Source organism: Microtus pennsylvanicus, chromosome 2 (genome assembly GCF_037038515.1).
Source record: "Microtus pennsylvanicus isolate mMicPen1 chromosome 2, mMicPen1.hap1, whole genome shotgun sequence".
Taxonomy (NCBI): domain Eukaryota; kingdom Metazoa; phylum Chordata; class Mammalia; order Rodentia; family Cricetidae; genus Microtus; species Microtus pennsylvanicus.
The window spans coordinates 91,383,751-91,403,288 of NC_134580.1; the positions used below are offsets into that span (position 1 = coordinate 91,383,751).

At 40.0% G+C, this 19,538-nt stretch overlaps 1 protein-coding gene across 1 annotated transcript in view; it reads right to left on the reverse strand.

Moving 5' to 3' along the window:
* Positions 1 to 19,538, reverse strand: part of Ryr3 (ryanodine receptor 3) — a 524,632-nt gene that overhangs the window by 253,271 nt on the left and 251,823 nt on the right. The window contains exons 11-16 of the mRNA XM_075961717.1: positions 18,396 to 18,569; positions 15,188 to 15,309; positions 6,649 to 6,817; positions 4,844 to 4,979; positions 4,311 to 4,406; positions 2,350 to 2,468 (exon numbers count right to left, since the gene is read on the reverse strand). Coding sequence (XP_075817832.1) covers positions 2,350 to 2,468; positions 4,311 to 4,406; positions 4,844 to 4,979; positions 6,649 to 6,817; positions 15,188 to 15,309; positions 18,396 to 18,569 — 816 coding nt within the window. The remainder of the gene's footprint in view (positions 1 to 2,349; positions 2,469 to 4,310; positions 4,407 to 4,843; positions 4,980 to 6,648; positions 6,818 to 15,187; positions 15,310 to 18,395; positions 18,570 to 19,538) is intronic.

Genomic DNA, 19,538 nt, shown 5'->3' on the forward strand with positions numbered 1-19,538 from the left:
ACAGGAACCAAAAGCTACAGAGAAACCCTGTCTCGAAAATCCAAAAAAACAAACAAACAAAAAACAAAAAACAAAACCCTCTGTAAAGCCAAGGACATGGTCAACAAGACAAAATGACAGCCTACAGAATGGGAAAAGATCTTTATTAACCCCACATCAGACAGAGGACTGATCTCCAAAATAAACAAAGAACTCAAGAAATTGGTCATCAAAAGAACAAATAATCCAATTTTTAAAAATGGAGTACAGACCTAAACAGAGAACTCTCAACTGAGGGATCTAAAATGGCTGAAAGACACTTAAGGAAATGTTCAACATCCTTAGTCATCAGAGAAATGAAAATCAAAACACCTGTAAGAATGGCCAGGATCAAAAACACAGATGACAACTCATGATGGAGAGAATGTGGGGTAAAGGGAACACTCCTACATTGCTGGTGGGAGTGCAAGCTGGTTCAGCCCCTTCGGATGTCAGTGTGGCGACTTCTCAGAAAATTAGGAACCAACTTTCCTCAGAATCCAGCAATTTCACTTTTGGGTGTATATTGAAAAAATGCTCAATCGTGCCCCAAGGACATGCGCTCAACTGTGTTCATAGCAGCATTGTTTGTCATAGCCAGAACTTGGAAACAACTAAATGCCCCTCGAACAAAGAATGAATAAGGAAAATGTGGAGTATACTACATAGCAGAAAAAATAATGACATCTTGAAATTTTCAGGCAAATGGATTGATCTAGAAAACATTGTATAGAGTGAAGTAACCCAGACACAGAAAGACAATTATCACATGTACTCACTCATAAGTGGCTTTTAGACATAAAGCAAAGAAAAGCATACAAATCACAATCCCAGAGAACCTAGACAACAATGAGAACCCTAAGAGAGACATACATGGATCTAATCTACATGGGAAGTAGAAAAAGACAAGATCTCCTGAGTAAACTGGGAGCATGGGGACCATGGGAGAGGGTTGAAGGGGAGGTGGGGCGAAGGAAAGGGAACTGAGAAAAGTGTATAGCTCAATTAAAAAAATAAAAAAGGGAAAAATGGAAAAAAGAAACAGTGTTTGTCAAAGTTGTCATCACTGTATCATCAACAGATGCCTGCTGCTTAAGTTCCCTGAGCCTCCAGAATTCTTTACATTGTGTCACTGTCTTCACGGAAACTCAGTGAACATGAGAGTTTGTAGAAAGCACAGAACTTCAGATAGAGGAAGACGTCATTGGCATTCCCTAAGCAAAAGTGAAGTGTAAGAGTTCTCTGGCCTACACACAGCAAATTGTTCTTCCCCTAAGACACGAGTGATACTTTGAGCCTAGAACACTCAGGGCACAAAAATCTATTACATATAAACATAGGGTACCCTGATCAGACTTTGTTTTGAAACAGGGTTTTGCTCAAATGCACAGTCATCCCACGCCTTTAGTTCACCAGGCCTCAATTTCCTCAATTGTGGAATGGGCAGAACAATAGTCAAGTGGTCATCAAATGCTGTCCAGGCAATGCTTTTTGGATGCAGGAAGGTGTAAGGAGGCTGGCTATTTTCTGAAGTGCTTTATGTGCAAGGACTGTAGTAAGGCCCCCGTGTAATGAACCCAGGGCAACCCTCCTTTTCATGGCTTCTTTGTCTTTGATTGTGGCCCAAGCCATACATTTCTTCTATGCTCATCTGTCATTTTTACTACATTTTGAAGACAGGGAGGAACATGTTGGAGTGCATAGAAGCTGGACTAAGGCTCAAGCCTCATGCTCGCTTTTGATTTACCACATCCGAGAAAGCAATTACAAACCCCACATAGTTTTCTTCTTTGCCAAGCAATTTCACAGATGTTAAGGACCATAGCTTTTCTGCTTCCTCAGGCTATTGCATATGATGTAGTCAGTGCTGCAGGGGCTCTTTTTCCTGGACTGAAACACATCCCAACAAACATTTCCCTTCCCACAAAACAATGATAGGAAAGAACTGGGGACTAAACTTCACCCCGTCGAATTCCTGGCCACTCTGCTCTACCCCACATGTCCTATCAAATCACGCACTGCTAAACTTACAGATCCTAAAATGAGAGCCAATCTTGTTCAACTGACCCCACAGTGAGATATGTGTTCAAAGGGCTAATGATGATGAGTTGGGCTTGGGAAGCTGGGGACACCCAGATCATTTAAGATTCAGTGAAGCTGGCTATCTTGGAGTGCATCTGTAGATTTTCAGAATCCCAGTCTCCCAAAGCTTTTGTCATAATCATCAAGAGACTGCACGTCACGCTTCCAACAACACAGAATGGATATTAGAGCGAAGGAAAGAGAAGGCAGGCAAACCAGCTACCAGGAGTGACTTCCTTCCGTACCCACCTTGTGATTCCGCCCGTGCTTGTCCAGGAGGGAGATGATGGACTTGATGTGACCCTCTGCTATCAGGTTTAAGGCTTCTGGGCTTTCAATCAAGATGCAGTGCAAGACCTCCAAGATACCTGCATAAACGCCATAACAATCATCTGGCCATTCAGCAAGCTACAGAACTGGCCAGATTTAGAAATCCGAGGTAAAAGGAGCTTCCTAAGGGGCTAGAGTGCCACAGTTTGTTGACTTTACTAAACCTTCCCAGCCAGAAGAGAGATGTAGAAATTTTCGGTAGATTCCAGGGGTCCCAAAGCCACATAGCCTGTAGCTTAGAGGTGATTTTAATTCAACACTAACTTAATCCTCCCTTTCCTAGTAACATGATCTTTGTCAAATACACGAAAGCAGTTGTAAAGTGGGATCATTAAACTGATCAAACCAGACAATACTTCATTTAAATACATACATACGTACATCTCTCTATCTATCTATCTATCTATCTATCTATCTATCTATCTATCTATCTATCTATCTATCTATCCATACATACATACATACATACATACATATAAGCAGTTGCCCAATTTACCTATGGATTACAAAGATCATTCAAGCAATTTAGAACTATTCTGACTTTATCTTCAGAATAAGTACTTTTCTAAGAACAGAATTTAGGGGTTATTTTTGATGTCCTAATGCAGTTAATAAAGTTTTTGATGTAGGATTCCCCTCTGTATGCTGTGAATATGTTTTATTATCATTGGTTAATGAATAAAGCTATTTTGGCCAATGACTCAGGCATATTTCTAGATAGCTCTTCCATCTTGAATTAACCCATTTGTATTAATCTATGTATTGGCACAAGGCTGTGGTAAGGATCTGGCATCTGTCTCCTTCGGCAGTTACGTGATGTCTCCTTGACTCCACCTACTTTTTCTCTATATCTCTTTTAAGATTTTCCACATGGCTTTGCCTTGCTAAGCCATTGGCCAAAGCAGCTTTATCCATTAACCAATGGTAATAAAACATATTCACAGCATACAGAGGGGAATCCCACATGACCCATGAGCTTGAGAAACACACTGTATTCATTGACACAGTGGATGGCTTTCTATGCACAGTTTGAGGCCCTAAGGTAAACAAATATTCCTGAAGCATGGCACATACAAGGTTAACATCCTGGTGAGAATCCAAGGGAAGTAGCTGGCCAAAAGCGTCATTGGTTTTATTTTTAAAAATCCCTTAATTTGGTTTTATTCAATCAAGGTGTTCTTAACGTGTCCTGAAATATAATTTCACTAACAAAAGAAGGCACCAGAGAGAAGAGAAGCTTAAAATGATGTGAGCAGGACAGTGGTCCTTGGGGACCATTCCTTGGCTGGTTTCCTCAAACACCTGCCAGCTCTAGACTAGAAAAGCACCAAAACATTGCAGCTTCCCATAGGATGCACTCATCTCTGAAGCAAACTGCTCAGCCTTGTGAGTGGTTACTTCCAATGATGACCATGGTGCTCACTTTGAGAGTCATCAGGAAGGGCTATAGATGTGATACAAAAGGCCATTGGGGGTAGGTGGGTGAGGGTTGTTTACTCTGAAGTTAAAGGTCATCCTTTAATTCTGCTAAACTGAAATGCAAAGGGGGGATTCATTCTAAGTACCCAGAGAATAAGGGAGCAGGAGGAGGCCAGCACCACTGGGTGGGAGTGTGCGAAGGGCCATAGAGTAGAGGCAAAAGCACAGAATGAATCCTCAGCCACAGAGGAAGGATTAAAGAAGTCCAAGTTAGAGACTGTTAAATAAAGGCATAGTCCTGTCAGGAAGCATTTGAAAGTTGCTTATTTTCTTGTTGTTGTTGAATTGAGGATTAGTGGCCACCAAATGGAAATGAGTCAACTCTGTTTTCATTTCTACGAAAGGGGAATAAAATTATTCTTCCACAGTTAAACTTCGTTGTTGCTGTTCTTAATTCTTACCTGAGGAAGATTCTAGTCTGTCCAGTTTACTAATTAACCAATCAAGGTTATTGGAGAATTGAGCACAGTTGTTTCTGTTTCCACGGATGAGAGCAGCTGAAAGAGAGGGAAAAATTGATCATGTAGGTTAAAGGGCACAATGATGGTGTGAACTTGAAAGCTGTTGAGTGATTCACAAGCTTAGCTCCGAAAAGGTCCTGAACGGCCATCTCACTTTGTCTGGCCCTTTGATACCTCCCCATTCCTACACCTAGGGCAATTAAAATTCTCTCACTTACTCCCTCACTCACACACGCACTTCTGCTGTGTACACTGGCTACATACCTTGGCTTATACACTTGGCTACCACAGCTGACAATTCTATCTAGCTCTAATTTGGAAAGAACAACAAGCTACTGGTTCACAATGATTAACCAGGCTAGAAGAGAATCTTCAACAAATGGCCTCCAAGGAATTCTAAGTTTCACGTCAACAACCTATATGATTTAGCCTTGCGCATCTTCCCCGGGAGGAGGCGCTGCGTGTGTACTCACCTAGCAACTTGTAGAGCAGGTTTAGAATTTCTTTCCAGGCCATGCCACTCTCTTCCCTTGCGATCCCTGCAAAGTGTGCTACGCTATGGTAGATATTTAAGCGATCAATGCAATTCAATACCAGGGCCAACATTCCCTGAGGAGAATTGAGGAAGAGATGAGCATTCTTCACAAAAAAGGCAAGGTGGACCCCTAAGTTCATCCCCCACCCCCATATCCTTCACCTCCTAAAACAGACAGCACTTATATGGCCACAGATTTTCATTGAGCCAGCAGAGTTTTTTCTTCTTAAAAACAAAATACACATTTTTTTTAATGCCTCGTAGACCTAAATAACATCCATTTGTGGGGTGAGTCAGCAGTCTCTCGTGACGGGTTTGTCCCCATGTGCTGTGTTTAACTCAGTCCAAGGGCACAGCAAGGAAGACAGAGTGTGAATGAGACGCGCACAAACTTCCCTTCCGTCTGATGAGACACGGTTCTGACTCAGTCAGGAACTGCTCTGGGTAAAGTTCCCACTTCCTTCCTAAACCTCAAATTTAAGAAATCTCATTCATGTTATGGTTTCTGATTTTGTGTTTTTATGGAATTTTGGTGTGTGTGAGTCTGTTTGTCTCTGCATCCATGTTTCTTGTACCCTTTTTTTAAAAAAAAGCAGGGTGTATCTTTTTTCTCTTTATTTTGTCCTATTCTTTTTTTATGTTTTATTTTTTTTAGTGATTTTTTTTGTTCTCTAATTAGAGTGAGAAAGAAAGGGTGTGGATTTAGGTGGGGGTGTGTGTGTGGGAAGCATCTGGGAGGAGTTTGGCGAGGGTTAACTATGATCAGAATATCTTGTATGAAAAAAATCTATCTTTAGTAAAAAAGAGAAATTCATTCATGCAAATGATGCAAATCAGACCACCACATTCACTTTCCTTACCCCTAGGTGGGGTTTAGAGAAAACAAACCTAAAGAGCATCTTCAACCCCTTTTCCAGCATTCTTACAGGATGATGGCACTCCACGAGAACATGTGTACCTAGTTATTACTAATATAGAGGGAGGAGATGGTGAATGTCCTCTCAATAGTCTATGGCACACGCAGAAAGCCTCCAAGTCCTACTCTGCTAAGATCTACAGACTGGACAGCGATTGTTGTGATCCCACATCAATAACTTGGGATGAGTCTGTAGGCACAGAGTACTGGGGAAGTCCACTGCAGCCTAACAGTACCAGACCATCATGCCCAAGTTCAGAGGAGACCATGACTTATCTAAGGTCACCTGCAGGCAGGAATGGGGCCAGAATAGGTTGAGTCTCAAGACACCAAACTGCCATTTAATGTTTCCTTCACATTCAGTCCCTACCCCAGTGACTCGGATATTCACTGTCTAAAAGGCCATCATCCGTATCCTTCAAACCTGTTTCCCAGATACTTCTGTTGTGGTCGAATATAAGCACTTGCATTTTTTTCAAAGTGGTTTCCTAGGATATTCTGACATATCCCAAAATTTGCGGATCAGAACCAACATATGCTATAACAAGCTTATTTATTGTTAGTGGATTCTGGATACAGCTACTCAATGAAGCATCAAATCCTAAACAGCCTGAATGGGTCAACCATCACTAATCTATCACTGGTGGCTGTCAGGGAATATCAATCTCCCAGTAAATTCTTTTCTTTCCAGGTTCTGGGAAGCTTCTTATTCTCGAGTCTGCTCATTAATATGTGTAGTCCTATGAACCGAGATATATCCATAGGTATAGTTCAGCTCTGAATGAAAACAGAATCAATCAATCATCAGTCTTTCTTTCTTGACTTACCTCCTCCTTGAAAAGATTCTGTCTGTTTTTGAGAGACCGGAGCTTATTCTGTTTGTCTTCATGTTGCATCTCCTCCTCTGGTGGCTGGAAGTAGGCAATCAAGTCGTGTAGGGTCTGCAGGACCTCTTCGATTGGCAAGGTGACAGGGGCAGCTGTGCGGTTGTTTCCACTACAACAAACACGAGATGCCACTGCTCAGGCACCAGGCAGCAGCAGGGCAGTGACTAAGGCTACTGGGTCCTTCTAGCTGCATACCGGGGACAGTGAACTACCTGCTGGGGTGGTCATTGCACCAACAACCCCAAGATGTTTGTATCCATTTAAAGCAATGTCATAAACAAGGAAACATGATTCTTTTTGGCACATTTATTTTCAAGCAGCTTACTATTTATCCTGTTGCATTGCTATGCTCAGCACTCAACACCAAACTGGTCTTCACTGAGTCTCTAATGATGATTTCTGTGTAATCTAAGGAGGGAATGTCGACTGTGGTTATTAGGGTGTCAGTTTCTATCTGTGACAGATGGTTCCCTTCCATTCACCTTTGTCTGTCTGTCACACTTTCTCTTTAAAGAAACACTTGAAAAAAAAATAGCAAAGGTATTAACCTACCATACTGTTCTTTCAATCTATGATACCTTCTTAGAATAGGTGAAACACAAGACTGGAAGAGGTGGGGGTCTCTACATCTACACTGTCCTGTATTCTCTCTCTTCCCACGTACTTCCTATTTCCAAGTATTTGCATGTGTGCACATACCTGCTTTCTGTCTTCTAAGTGTTAATGTTGCCTTTGCTCTCTTGTCCATTTCCCACCTCTGGATCCTTCTGCCCCAGAATCCCTCCCTCTGCACACAGCTTCCTTGCCAGGCTTAGCTTATCCCTCTTAGCTTCAGTGTCTATTCCTCTTGACTTCTGCTCCTTCTTAATGTTAAACTTAAAGGGCTGCTGTCAATATCTTTGCTCATTTGCTATCCTACACAGTTCTTAGCAACTGTACAGAGGGTGAAGAAAAAACACAGTGGAATTTTAACTCTTTCTTCACAGTTCCCTCTTGCTCTGTTCCTGTGCTATGATCTGGATTTGCCTTCGTAGAAGGCTGCTGCATACTGTTGCTGTCTCGGATGAGATGGAAGACAAGAGTCTGTTTCCAAATTACTTTTCCTCTTTTATTTCCTAGCTGTTGCAAAGTTGTCACTTCTGAGGCATGGATTTGTCAACACTATTCTTTCTTCTAAAAGATCCTGCCGTGACCGGGAGAAATAAGAGCTCCACTGAGCGTGAAGAATCCAGAAGAGCTGGAGAAGGGAACTCAGTAAACCCATTGTATAAAAAAAACTTGATAAAATTAAATAAATTCAGGATTCTGAAAACTGGCCGGGTGTGTGGTGTGTGTGTGTGTGTAATTGGGAAGTGATGTTTTGTTTGTTTGTTTGTTTGCTGATAAACAAACCTTGGCAAGAACAGCAGGAGTCTATTGTCTTTTAGGTTAGGGATGCTTTTCAATCAGGTTCAGAGCAAAGGGTAGGGAAGACTAAGGGCAAGAACTGACCAAAGTCCATGCCATCCTTTTACATCTGGGTGAATGTGGGCCCCAAGAAGATATAAAGTAAATTCCATGATTGAACTGTAAACTGCCTGAATTTCAAATGTATTTTACAGTCAAACATAGAACCATCAAAGTACATTAGACAAGAAATGCTAAAGGAAACCTCGGGAAGTTAATGACTCCAAACTGCAGGCAGAGCCCACACGAAGAAATAGGGGAAAGGTGAGAAGGCATAATGAAACAAATATTTAAATCTGATGCTCTGTTTTGGTCTTCTAATTGATTCAACAAGCCATTCTGTAAAGCAATCATCATAAAACTGTACTGCTATGCTTCTAACAGATGGAGACGTCACCATGGCAATGTTACCACAAGGAGGAGGGAGAGACAGAGCAACACTGAAACGAAGTTGCTTTACTTAAGTTAGCATGAATCTGAAATAGGTTATTCAAGTTAAATACACATTTATATTACTAAGGAAAAATCCACTAAAAAATAAAAAAAACTCACCAAACTAAATAGTATTCTAGAAATATGTATTAAACCCTAAAGAGGGTAATAAAAGATAGAACAAAGGAGAGAAACAAAAGCAGTAAATGACAATTATAAATAAACATCTACTTAATTAAACATTAAACACACCAATGAAAAGAATTTTTAGACTTGATTTGAAAAAAAACAATGCGATCTTCAGGAGACAGAGCTGAGGGTCAAAGTCGCCCATGAGGCGACAGCATGAGGTTAAAGTACTGTACTTTGCATGCGTGATACTGAGGGACAAAGTCGAGTGCAAAGACGTTTATAGAGAACACATGATAATTTATTATTTCCAAAGAGTCAGCTTCTCAAGGCAGTGTGCATATTATAAAAATAAGCACAGGACAACAATGATCAGAACATATGAAAAAAAATCATTCAGCCTCGAGTTTGAAGACAAAATTCTGTAACAGTTTGAAATGTCAATACCTTATTCTCAGTCACTTAAAGTAATAAATCTTACTAACAGAGCATCAGAACGCAGGGCAAAGAAAAAGTATTTGACAAAAATCAAAACAAAACAAAAAAACCCCACAGTGAATTTCTAGAAACAGATGGCTTGGTAAAGGACATTTGCAAAGACCCTAAAGAAAGCAAGGAGCTTAATACAAATAAATAAATGAATGAATGAATGAATGAATAAATAAATAAATAAATAAAACCTTTGACGTTTTCCTGCTAAGATTAAAAATAAAACAAGAATATCTGCTCACAGTGTCACCATTACACACTGTACTGGATGTTCCAACCAGTACGAGCAGAGGTGGGGAAAAAAATAAAGATCATTCCTGTTGCAAAGGAAAAAAAAAATCTCTCTTCATTCATAGATGACCTGATCTTTTACTGAGAAAACTCTTAAAACTCTATATAAAAACAAAGCTGTTAGAATTTAAAAACAAACAATTTCAATGACATTTCTGGATACATAATTAATACTTTAATAATGATGTCTCTAAAATAATCTGAACTAAACTTTAAAATACAAATTCCACCTACAATAGTATCGAAAAGACACAAACAGATAGGAATAAATTGCACAACCGAACTCTAAGACTGTACATACACTGACAACCTCAGTTTCCTCCCGAAAGCAAATGAAAAGCATAGGAATGGAAAGACCATCCATGTTTGTGCGATTACTAAACATCCCTACAGTGACAAGCCTTCCAAAGCTACTCTACAAGTAAAATGCAGTTTCTAGAAATGTCCCAGCAGGGTTCTGTAGGATTTATTTTTTACAGAAATTTACAAAATCACACTAAACTTCACACAAGAAAGCAGACTGAATCACAAAATTGAAGGACCCATGTTACATGATTTCGACAAGTTTGAATTAACCCAGACTGTGTTTTAAAATACTGATGGGCATGTGGTTCAAAGAGATAGCTAAGAGACCAATAATAAATTCTTACATTTGTGGACTTTTCTCTGCGTGTGTGCGTGGGGGGGGGGGTATACACGTGATTGCTCGTGAGAGTGACTGGCAGGCAGAGGTGAACCTTTGGCATTGCACTCAGGAATTGTCCACCTCTCAGTTAAGATAGGGTCTCTCACTGAGGCTTGCTAATTAGGCTAGTCTGCCAGGTCAACAAGCCTGGGGGATCTGACCACCTCTACCTCTCCTGCTGATACTACACACCCCCTGTGGCTAGGCTCCGGTGACTTTTGACAAAGCTGCCAAGGCAAATCATAAGGAGCAATCCAATATCTTTTACCCCTTACTGTGTAGCCAAAGCTGGCCTTAAACTTGTTGTCTCCTGGTTCAGCCTCTGGAATGTTGGGATTACAGCGTGCACCACTAGGACTAGGTTTTTCCTCTTGTTTTTCTTCTTTCTTGTGTAGTGCACGTGTATGTTCACGTGTGTGTGTGTGCATTTGTGTGTGGGTGTGTATGAGTCCACTTGAGTAGAAATGTGTGGGGTCAAGAAACTGACATTGGGATTTTTTTTCCTCAATCACTCTCCACCTCATTTTCTGAGACAGAGTCTTTCTTGGAATTTGAAGTTCACTTTTTAGGCTAGACTGGCCAGTTAGTGAGACGTCTCTGCACCCTATACTACAGTACTAGGGTTACAGATGTTCACTGCTACTCCCAGATTTCACATGGCCACTGGGGATGTGAACGTAGGTCCTTACGCTTGTACATCAAGCACCTTACCCATTGAGCGGTCTTCCAGCCACTAAGAAGAAAATGAGAAGGGCTGGAAATATGGCTCAATGGTTAAAAACACTGACTGCTCTTCCAGAGTACTCAGGTTTGATTCTCAGCACCCAGATAGCAGCTCACAACTATCTGTAACTCCAGTCCCAGAAGATTCAATATCCCCTTTTGGCATCCACAGGTTCCAGACATATACCTGCTGCACAGATATATGTGCAGGCAAAACACTTAGACACAGAAAATAGATTAAAATTAAAAAAAATAAAAAGAAAATGAGAAGGAAAACCACAGATTAGGATATAAAAGTTGCGAATCATAAATTTGGTAAATGACTTGTACTAGCAGGTTCACTGAACTTAGAAATCTCAATTAGAAGACAAATGACTCAAGGTTTAAGAGGCAAACACATTTGATTACACTGCACCAAAGAAGATATATGAATGTCCACAAAACACATGAACATATGTTTTCATACCAGTATTCATATGGGAAATGCGAATCCACACCATTGCACATTCCACTTCGACTACATAATGGCTACAATCAAAACATCAGATAACAACAAATATAGGCAAAAACACAGGGAAAATGGAGCTTCATTCATTTATGAGGGGGCTATAAGTGATATATGCCCCGTTGGGAAACAGTTCTTTTCAGTTTCTTAAAAGTTAAACATGTCCCACATGGCTATGTATGCCTGAAATTTCATCACTATGGAGGCTGAGTTAGGAGGATCAGGAAACCAAGGTCATCCTGGGCAATACATAACGATGCTGCCTCAAGGTAAATAAATGGGTCCGGGAACATAGCTCAGATGGTAGAGCCCTTGCCTGGCATGTGCAAGGCCCCGAGTTCAAGTTCAATGCCAGTATAGCAACCAAGAGAGAAAGAGAGACAGAGAGAGAGACAGACAGAGAGAGAGAGAGAGAGAGAGAGAGAGAGAGAGAGAGAGAGAGAGAGAGAACAACAAAACAGTAGAAACACTTAAATTTTAGTTGATGGATGAATGGTTCAACAAAATTTGGTAGATATATTCAATACAATGCTTATATTTGAAAAGGAATAAAATTCTGAAAAATGATTAAAAAATTAAAATCATTTTGCTATGTAAAAGATAGTATGCACAGAAGGACTAATATGCAATGTCATAAGTCCTTAGGAAAGTAAACCACACAGATGTTGAAAGCAGAATGGGGATGACTATTGAACTGGCGCAAGGATTACAGTGTGCTATGGATTACAGAGTGGGGATGGCTGCATAACAGTGGAAATTCACTCAAAGCCACCGAGACAAACACCTAGAAATGGCTAAAGGTGGGGACTGGGGCGATGATCTGAGTAAGGTGTTGCTCTGCAAGACAGAGGACTTGAATTTGGATTTCCAGGACCTGTGCAAAACTAGTCATCATTGTGAGTGCTGGCACACACTGGGTGGGGGAAGTAGAGACAAGTCAGTCTAGCCAATCAATCAGTAAGTTCCGTGTTCAGTGAGGGAGTCTATCTCCAAAAGTAAGGAATGGGGCAACAGAAGAAGACACTTGACATTGGCTTCTGAACTTCACAGGAGAATATACAGAAGTGTCTATGACAGACCACACCCCTCCACACACACTTCTACATGTCTACATTAATATCTCTAGAAGCATTACTTATAAAACTATTAAAAGGAAATAATTCATGGTTCTATTGATGAATATAAAATGTATGTCCATTTCTCTAGGTAAAGTCTATGTACACACCCATACACTAAATACATACATACATATGTAAAAATGCAGATACTGTTCATCAATCTAAAAAAAACATGAATGAACTTCAAAAATACAATACTGAGTGAAAAGGGAAGATTCAAAAAGATAATATATTTTATTTAATCAATTTAATGTTTTAAGTTGAGACGAAACAGGGCTGTGAGTGGCAACTGCACCAAACTTCAATGGGCATAAGAGGCTGTAGGGAAAACAAAGAGAGACTGTAGGGAAATGGAAATACTCTAAAATTTAACTGTGGTGATTACTGCATAGCTCTGTACATATATTAAATCTCACTGAATTATTTATTTATGAGAATGAATTTTATGATATATACACTCTGCCTCAATAAGCTGTTTAAAAATAATTTTCCAATTGTCAGGCTTGTAATACTCATTAACTAAGTAATAACAGTTGTATTGAAATATTAATTCACATCTCATACAAGCATACATTTAAAGGATAGAATTCAGTGGGTTAATGATGTTTAGCATCTTCATAGTTACACAAATAGTAAACCATTTCAGAAATCTGTCATTAGCTCTCTTCCCCACCCCCAATCAGTCATCTTCTAGGTCCCATTAACCATTCATCTCCTTCCTGGGTCTACAGATTTGTCCATTCAGTTCCTTGTACAGAGACCACACAGTGGGTGGCTTTTCTCACTTAACATGCTTTTGATCACACTCAGGTAAACAAAAGGCAAAAGCAGTGTGCTATGTCGCAATATGCACTGGTAGTTCCTTATTCTATTTTAGAGATATGGCACATTTTATTTATCTGTTTGTAAACTGGTAAACATTTGGGTTATTTCTGCATTGGAGCTACCATAAATAACAATCCTATGAGTATTTACAGACATTTTTTTGTTCACATGTTTTCATTTTTCTTGTGCATATACCTAGGAGTTGAATTGATGGGTCCTGTAGTAACTTTTATATCTATGCTACAAAGGCGCTTCTAGACTGTCATTCACAGCAGCTGCTACAGTTTACATCACCATCAGCAGTGAAGAAGATTCCAGTTTCATCCTACGTTTCTTATTTAACATGTTTTACCTTAGTGGGTATCGACAGGTATTTTCTTGTGATCTGTGTTGTCATTTTCCTGATAGTTAATGATTCCAGCTGAACATCTTTTAATGTGTCCTTGGTCTTTTGCATATCTTTTAAAGACATTTCTATTTAGATCCTTTGACAATTTTAATCAGTTGTTTAACTTTCTCTATCACTGAAAGTTTCTGCTTTTTTCCCAGATACAAAGCCCTTATCAGACATACAATTTATGAACATTTTCTTCTTTTATGTGAATTGTCTCTGTTTACTTTACTGTATCCTTTGCCCTGAAATCATTCACAAATTTCAACAAAGTCCAATTTACTTATTTTTCCTCTGTTGCTTTTGCCTTCATATCATATTAAGAAACCATGTTCTAATCCAATGTTGTGAAAGTTTAAGCCTATGTCTTTAAAATGTTTTAGAGTTTTAGTTCTCACATTAAAATATTTGATTTATTCAGAGTTAAGTTTTGCATGTGAGGTTATAGCTGTTGATACCAAAAAAATTTTAACAGCAAACATGGGGAGACCTGGAGGACAGATGAGAAAACCATGTTCCGCATGGGTGATGGATTGGATGCTAGTCAGGACCACATGAATAATGTGCTTTGCATGCAATTTTCTCTCTGATTAAATTCTAACCAATGGAATGAATGCAAAATGAATTTATATAAGGAGATCTAGATCTTATCATTTATAAAAATGAAATACCATTTACTCCCCCACTCTTCCCTTTTGCAGGGCATACCTTAGGTACATTGACATTAATAAGCTACATTTGATCATGTAGATGAAGAAATTTGCTGAAATGATTCTCATCTATGACTGAATCTTAGAATCATAGAGAGTCTTCAATGAAGTACTGACATTTGGCTTTTGTTGTTAGTATTGAGACAGCAGCTCATTATACAGCCTAGAGTAGCCTGGAATTCAAAATCCTCCCACCATAGCCATTAGTACAAGGATTACAGAATGGGCCCCAGTTAACTTTGGATCTCACCTCCAGACTTTCAAGGAAGTTGGATTGAGAAGCAGCCTAGAAATCACAGTGTTAAATGCTGCCTCAGTGAATCTAACACTTAGCCAAGGTCTAGTCCAGGAACTCTCTTGAGCTTTGAACACACAGGCAAGCATCACCTAGGGCAGTGGTTCTCAACCTTCCTAATGCTGTGACCCTTTAATACAGTTCCTCATGTTGTGGTGACCCCAACCATAAAATTATTTCATTATTACTTCATAACTCTAATTTTGGTACTGTTATGAACTGTAACGTACATTTGTGATATGTTGGACATCTGGTATGTGATGCCCAAAGGGGTTGTGATCCAGAGGTTGAGAATCAATGTTAAGCAAACGTAACTTGATAGCTCTAAGTCCATGGATGCCCTGTTCAGTTGATCTGAGGTCAGAGTTAACAATGTATATGTATAACAGGTTTCCTAGTATCAAAAGGATTTGGAAGTGAAAGGAAATGGGGCAAAGTACCTGACGAACTGGCTGAATAAGGCTGTTGTGTTCCTGATGATACGAGCAGCCTGGGACTCCTCCCGCTGGCACCTCTGCAATGTTAATCCATCATCCATGTGGCCTTCCTGATGGAGTATGACCTACCCACCGAGCACGGGAACAAGTCCAGGTTACACATCACTCCACAGCTGGGCCACCCACATTTTCTGTGGTGTTTCCTTATTATTCCTTTCCCTCGCCAAGCTCCCCTGAGTCCATTTTGAAAACGGGACATTAACAAAGTTATTTTGCCCACATGCCCTATTACTGACATGTGAATTATTCCCACAACCTGGTGATTTGATGAGAATGAAATTTTATGTGCCACCATGGTATGAGCTACAATAAATTTCTTGTGCCTGGATGGCCAATTTGAAGGGAGAAAACATACTTTTGTAAGGGATATTTTTTTTTTCTCTCTTTAAAATGAACACAGAGGCTGACCCTTGGAGAAGGGGAAGCCACTTTGGTTTAGACCATTCTCCTTCATATGTAAATTGGGCAGGAACAATTCAAAGCAGAGCTCCCTCCTGGGATCAGGGTTGGATTTCTCTACTGAAGGTCAGCTAGAGCGAGCTGGTGAACCAGCAGACGTCCAGGGAAAGTTGAGTCAGTTGGAGAGTGTTTCTTATGGAGCTGATTCAGAGCACGGGCTCACTTATCAAGTGCCCCCCCCTTCTTCCCCTCCCCCCCCCAGTCCTGTTTGACTGCTTGCCAGCTGAGTGACTTCATTGTAATTTGCTCAACATCTTTGTTTCCAGATCACCATTTGCAAATGGGTGTTTATCTTGTAGGGCTGTTTCGGGGATTAGGTGATTTACATATAAATCAAAATGACTCTTGGAAAGTAAAAGGTGCTCAAAGGATGTTTACTATATGGGCAATAATTACTGATCTTTGTCCAGTTATGAGAAAAGCTAGTGGACTACTGATCACCAAGGACATCATGGCACTTGGGCAAAGCTAGCAGATTTAGGAATTCACTAGCTTGTCCTTTTACCGTGGTTCAAGTACCTGCAGGTGCTAAGTGAGAGGATTTGACCCTGGCTTGAGGTAAGGTCAAATCCTATCCTAAATTCCTGAGCACGGAAACACCTTGAGGATATGAGGGACCATGTAGGGTCTTTAGTTTGCAATCAAAGCTTATTTTCCTTTTCTTGTGAAAATCTCTTGTATTTTTCTTCTCTTGGTCAAAACCTAACTCATTATGTTAGGTTATAATTGTATAAGAAGTAGTATACAGGCTTGGAGAAGTTTGTGTTTTCCTTAAAAAGAAACTTTTCATCCCATATGTGTAGCGAAGATTAAACATTACACAGGACGCCTAGCCATTGGGTTCCCCAGCTGTTAGACAGTATTACTTTTCCAGACTTCCTGGTGTGTGGCTAACAATGTGCAATACACTCCTATTAGGTGTAATTTGTGTTGCTCCCGGTTTTCTAGCCCCCAAAGACCAATATTCTTAGGGTTCTGCTTGTTCAGAAAACATGCAAACTGAACAGCCAAACCAGAAAGTAATGAGGACTGAGAAGACTAGTTATAATGTGGCTATTTAAATGTCTAATTGATCTCTAGGGCCAGGTCTTTAGGTCATAATTCTCAAGGAGGTACTCACAATGCATAGGAACTACTCCTTTTAACATGAGTTACTGTTTGTCAATTTCTGATAGTCAATTACTGATTGTCCTTCCTGGGTTTTATTCCTTTCACATAGATCTGGACATTTTAGAGGGAACACTTGGTCTGTTCTTATGACACATGGCATCGTTTGCCTGTCAATGGCTGAATGTTATAATTCTATATAGAAGAGGTCTCTTCCAAATTTGTATACATGTTTTAGCGGTCTACGGGCAGGAAAGGACACACTAAATCAACATCTTTTCATGTGGACCAAGAGCCTCAAACTCACAAATTCCACTCCAGCATTACCATGGCTTGTAGTAAGTGCAGAACACCAAACAGATTGTTCAGATATTCTACAGAGGACTGTGATAGGCTGCCAGAGAATGGGGTTGGGCAGATGTTCTCAGTTTTCTCTAATTCTCAGAGTGTATCTCTCTGTCTTAGAGTGGCCTCATTGGAACTCGTTGAAAGTCGACTGTACTTCCCAGGGCCATGCCAATGTGTGAGACAGTTACTGCCAACTTCTGTCTCCTTAGGACCACAGTCCTGTCTGTCGCTGCTTTGTGCTTGTCCATCACAGCTGTGAACTCCTGTTTCTTGTCTTGCTTACATAGCCCACAGAGGAAACTGCATGTAGAATTTCAGACTATGTCTACAGCTGCCTCTACTTGGGAATTTTGGTCCTATAAATCCCAGAAATACTGCCGGACCTGTGTCTATATTCTATTTCTCCACCACAGTAGAGCCAACCTAAGACCTCTCTCCCTAGTCTATGGATCTGCAATTGTGGGGAGGCAATAACACAAAGATCAAAGTGGCTGTTCTTTCATGTCCACATACTCTGCACTAACAAGCAGGGCTCGCATTCAAGGGATCTTGGTTGGTGAAACCTTCCTATTACCATATAGTATGATTCTAATATCCTATAATAGATATCACTTGGAGACATTATCATTATTGCTTTAGGCCAATATGGTAGGACTATAGTCTATAGGGCTTCCTGTAACCTTATTCTGGGTTTTTTTCACTATCTAAATGTGCATTTTGAAAGGATTTTCCAAGAAAAACAAACCTTTGGCATCAGTTCTCTGGTTCCTATAAAAAAGAATTACTATTATGGCAACTCTCTGCACCTTGGTGTCTGTAGCCTCATTGTTATGCAAACTCTATTTTCTCCACAGACATTCTAGACATTCTCTGTCTTATGAAAATAGTATAATAACTCTATTATCCACTTAAATGAAGGAAGCAATGATGCAGATAATCTCAAAATAGTGGAACTACTAAGAGTCATTAAGACTGGGTTTCAGAGTGAATCCAACAAGCTCCAGCTCTTCTACAGAGTTGTCGTGTATAGTACACTTGAAAAAAATGAGAATGGGGTTACAGGGACCAAATTAGCTTAGTTTATTGGAGAAACTAGGCATAATCTGTCACAGAACTATTCTTTAGATCAGTAATGGGTAAAATATAATCATGCCCACTTGGTCCTCAGAATCACATCTACTGTCTAACTGTACCCACTCAATGTGAAACAACCCGGGACAAGACTCAGACACTTCACCTTTCTCTTCAGAGGTCCCAGGCGGGAAGTTTTGGCATCTTGTGCTTTGTAGGTGACCCAAAGGCCACTGGCTACATGCTGGACAAAGCAGACAGAATCACCATACTTGATTTCTGGAACACCCATGCCTTCCATATCTCTCTTGTGACTGGAATCCGATTTCTCCTTGATTTCCTATTCCACACACAAAAAGAGAAAGAAACAAACAAATGTAGGCATGCCTGATTACATAGCAACTCAATATGGAAAACAAAAATTTGTGCAGAATCTGTAAGACAAAAAGCTTTCATCAGAATAATCATGATGACTCCAAGTCAGGCGTTTAGAAAGACTGGCTTCCTTTATCTGCTGTTAATTGTAAAACCAATGCACTGAAGCTTTGGGCCACTTTAAAACCATGGAAAAGGAAGCAGTTGGTAGGTTTCTTATTCTCTGATTTCATATGCATCTTTATTATATTTTCACCTCCCTCATCCTAACATAGATATGTTAATGACTTTTAAGCGGTCAGTTAACTCATTTTCAGTGATTGATATCTTCCATAATTAAAATGCTTATCTTCCACAAATACTATAATTCAGGAGCTTAAAAACACCATCTGTGAATATCATAGTCATAATAGCCAGAACATAGAAACAGTCTACGTGTCTATAAACGGATGAACAGATAATGAAAATGTGATATATTTACACAGCAGGGTACTATTTAGCTGTTAAGAAAAATAAAATTATGAAATTAATAGGTAAATGGATGGAGCTAGAAGCAATTATTACGAGTGAGGAAACCCAGTCCCAGAAAGGCAAATGTCACATGATTTTTCTCATGTGTGGATGCTAGTTTTGAATCTTCAGATACGTATATTTCATTTTGAATATCTATAGAGGTCAAAATATTAGTGAGGAAAATAATAGAGAAGAGGTTAAACTGGAGTGGGGGACACAAAGGGGTAGAGAATATGGGGAGGGATAAATACGACTAAAGTCATATGGAACCTACTACTATGGAAGCATGTTCACACACACAGAGAGAGAGGGGAGAGAGAGGGGAGAGAGAGAGAGAGAGAGAGAGAGAGAGAGAGAGAGAGAGAGAGAGAGACAGAGAGACAGACAGAGACACACAGAGAGAGACAGAGAGACAGAGAGA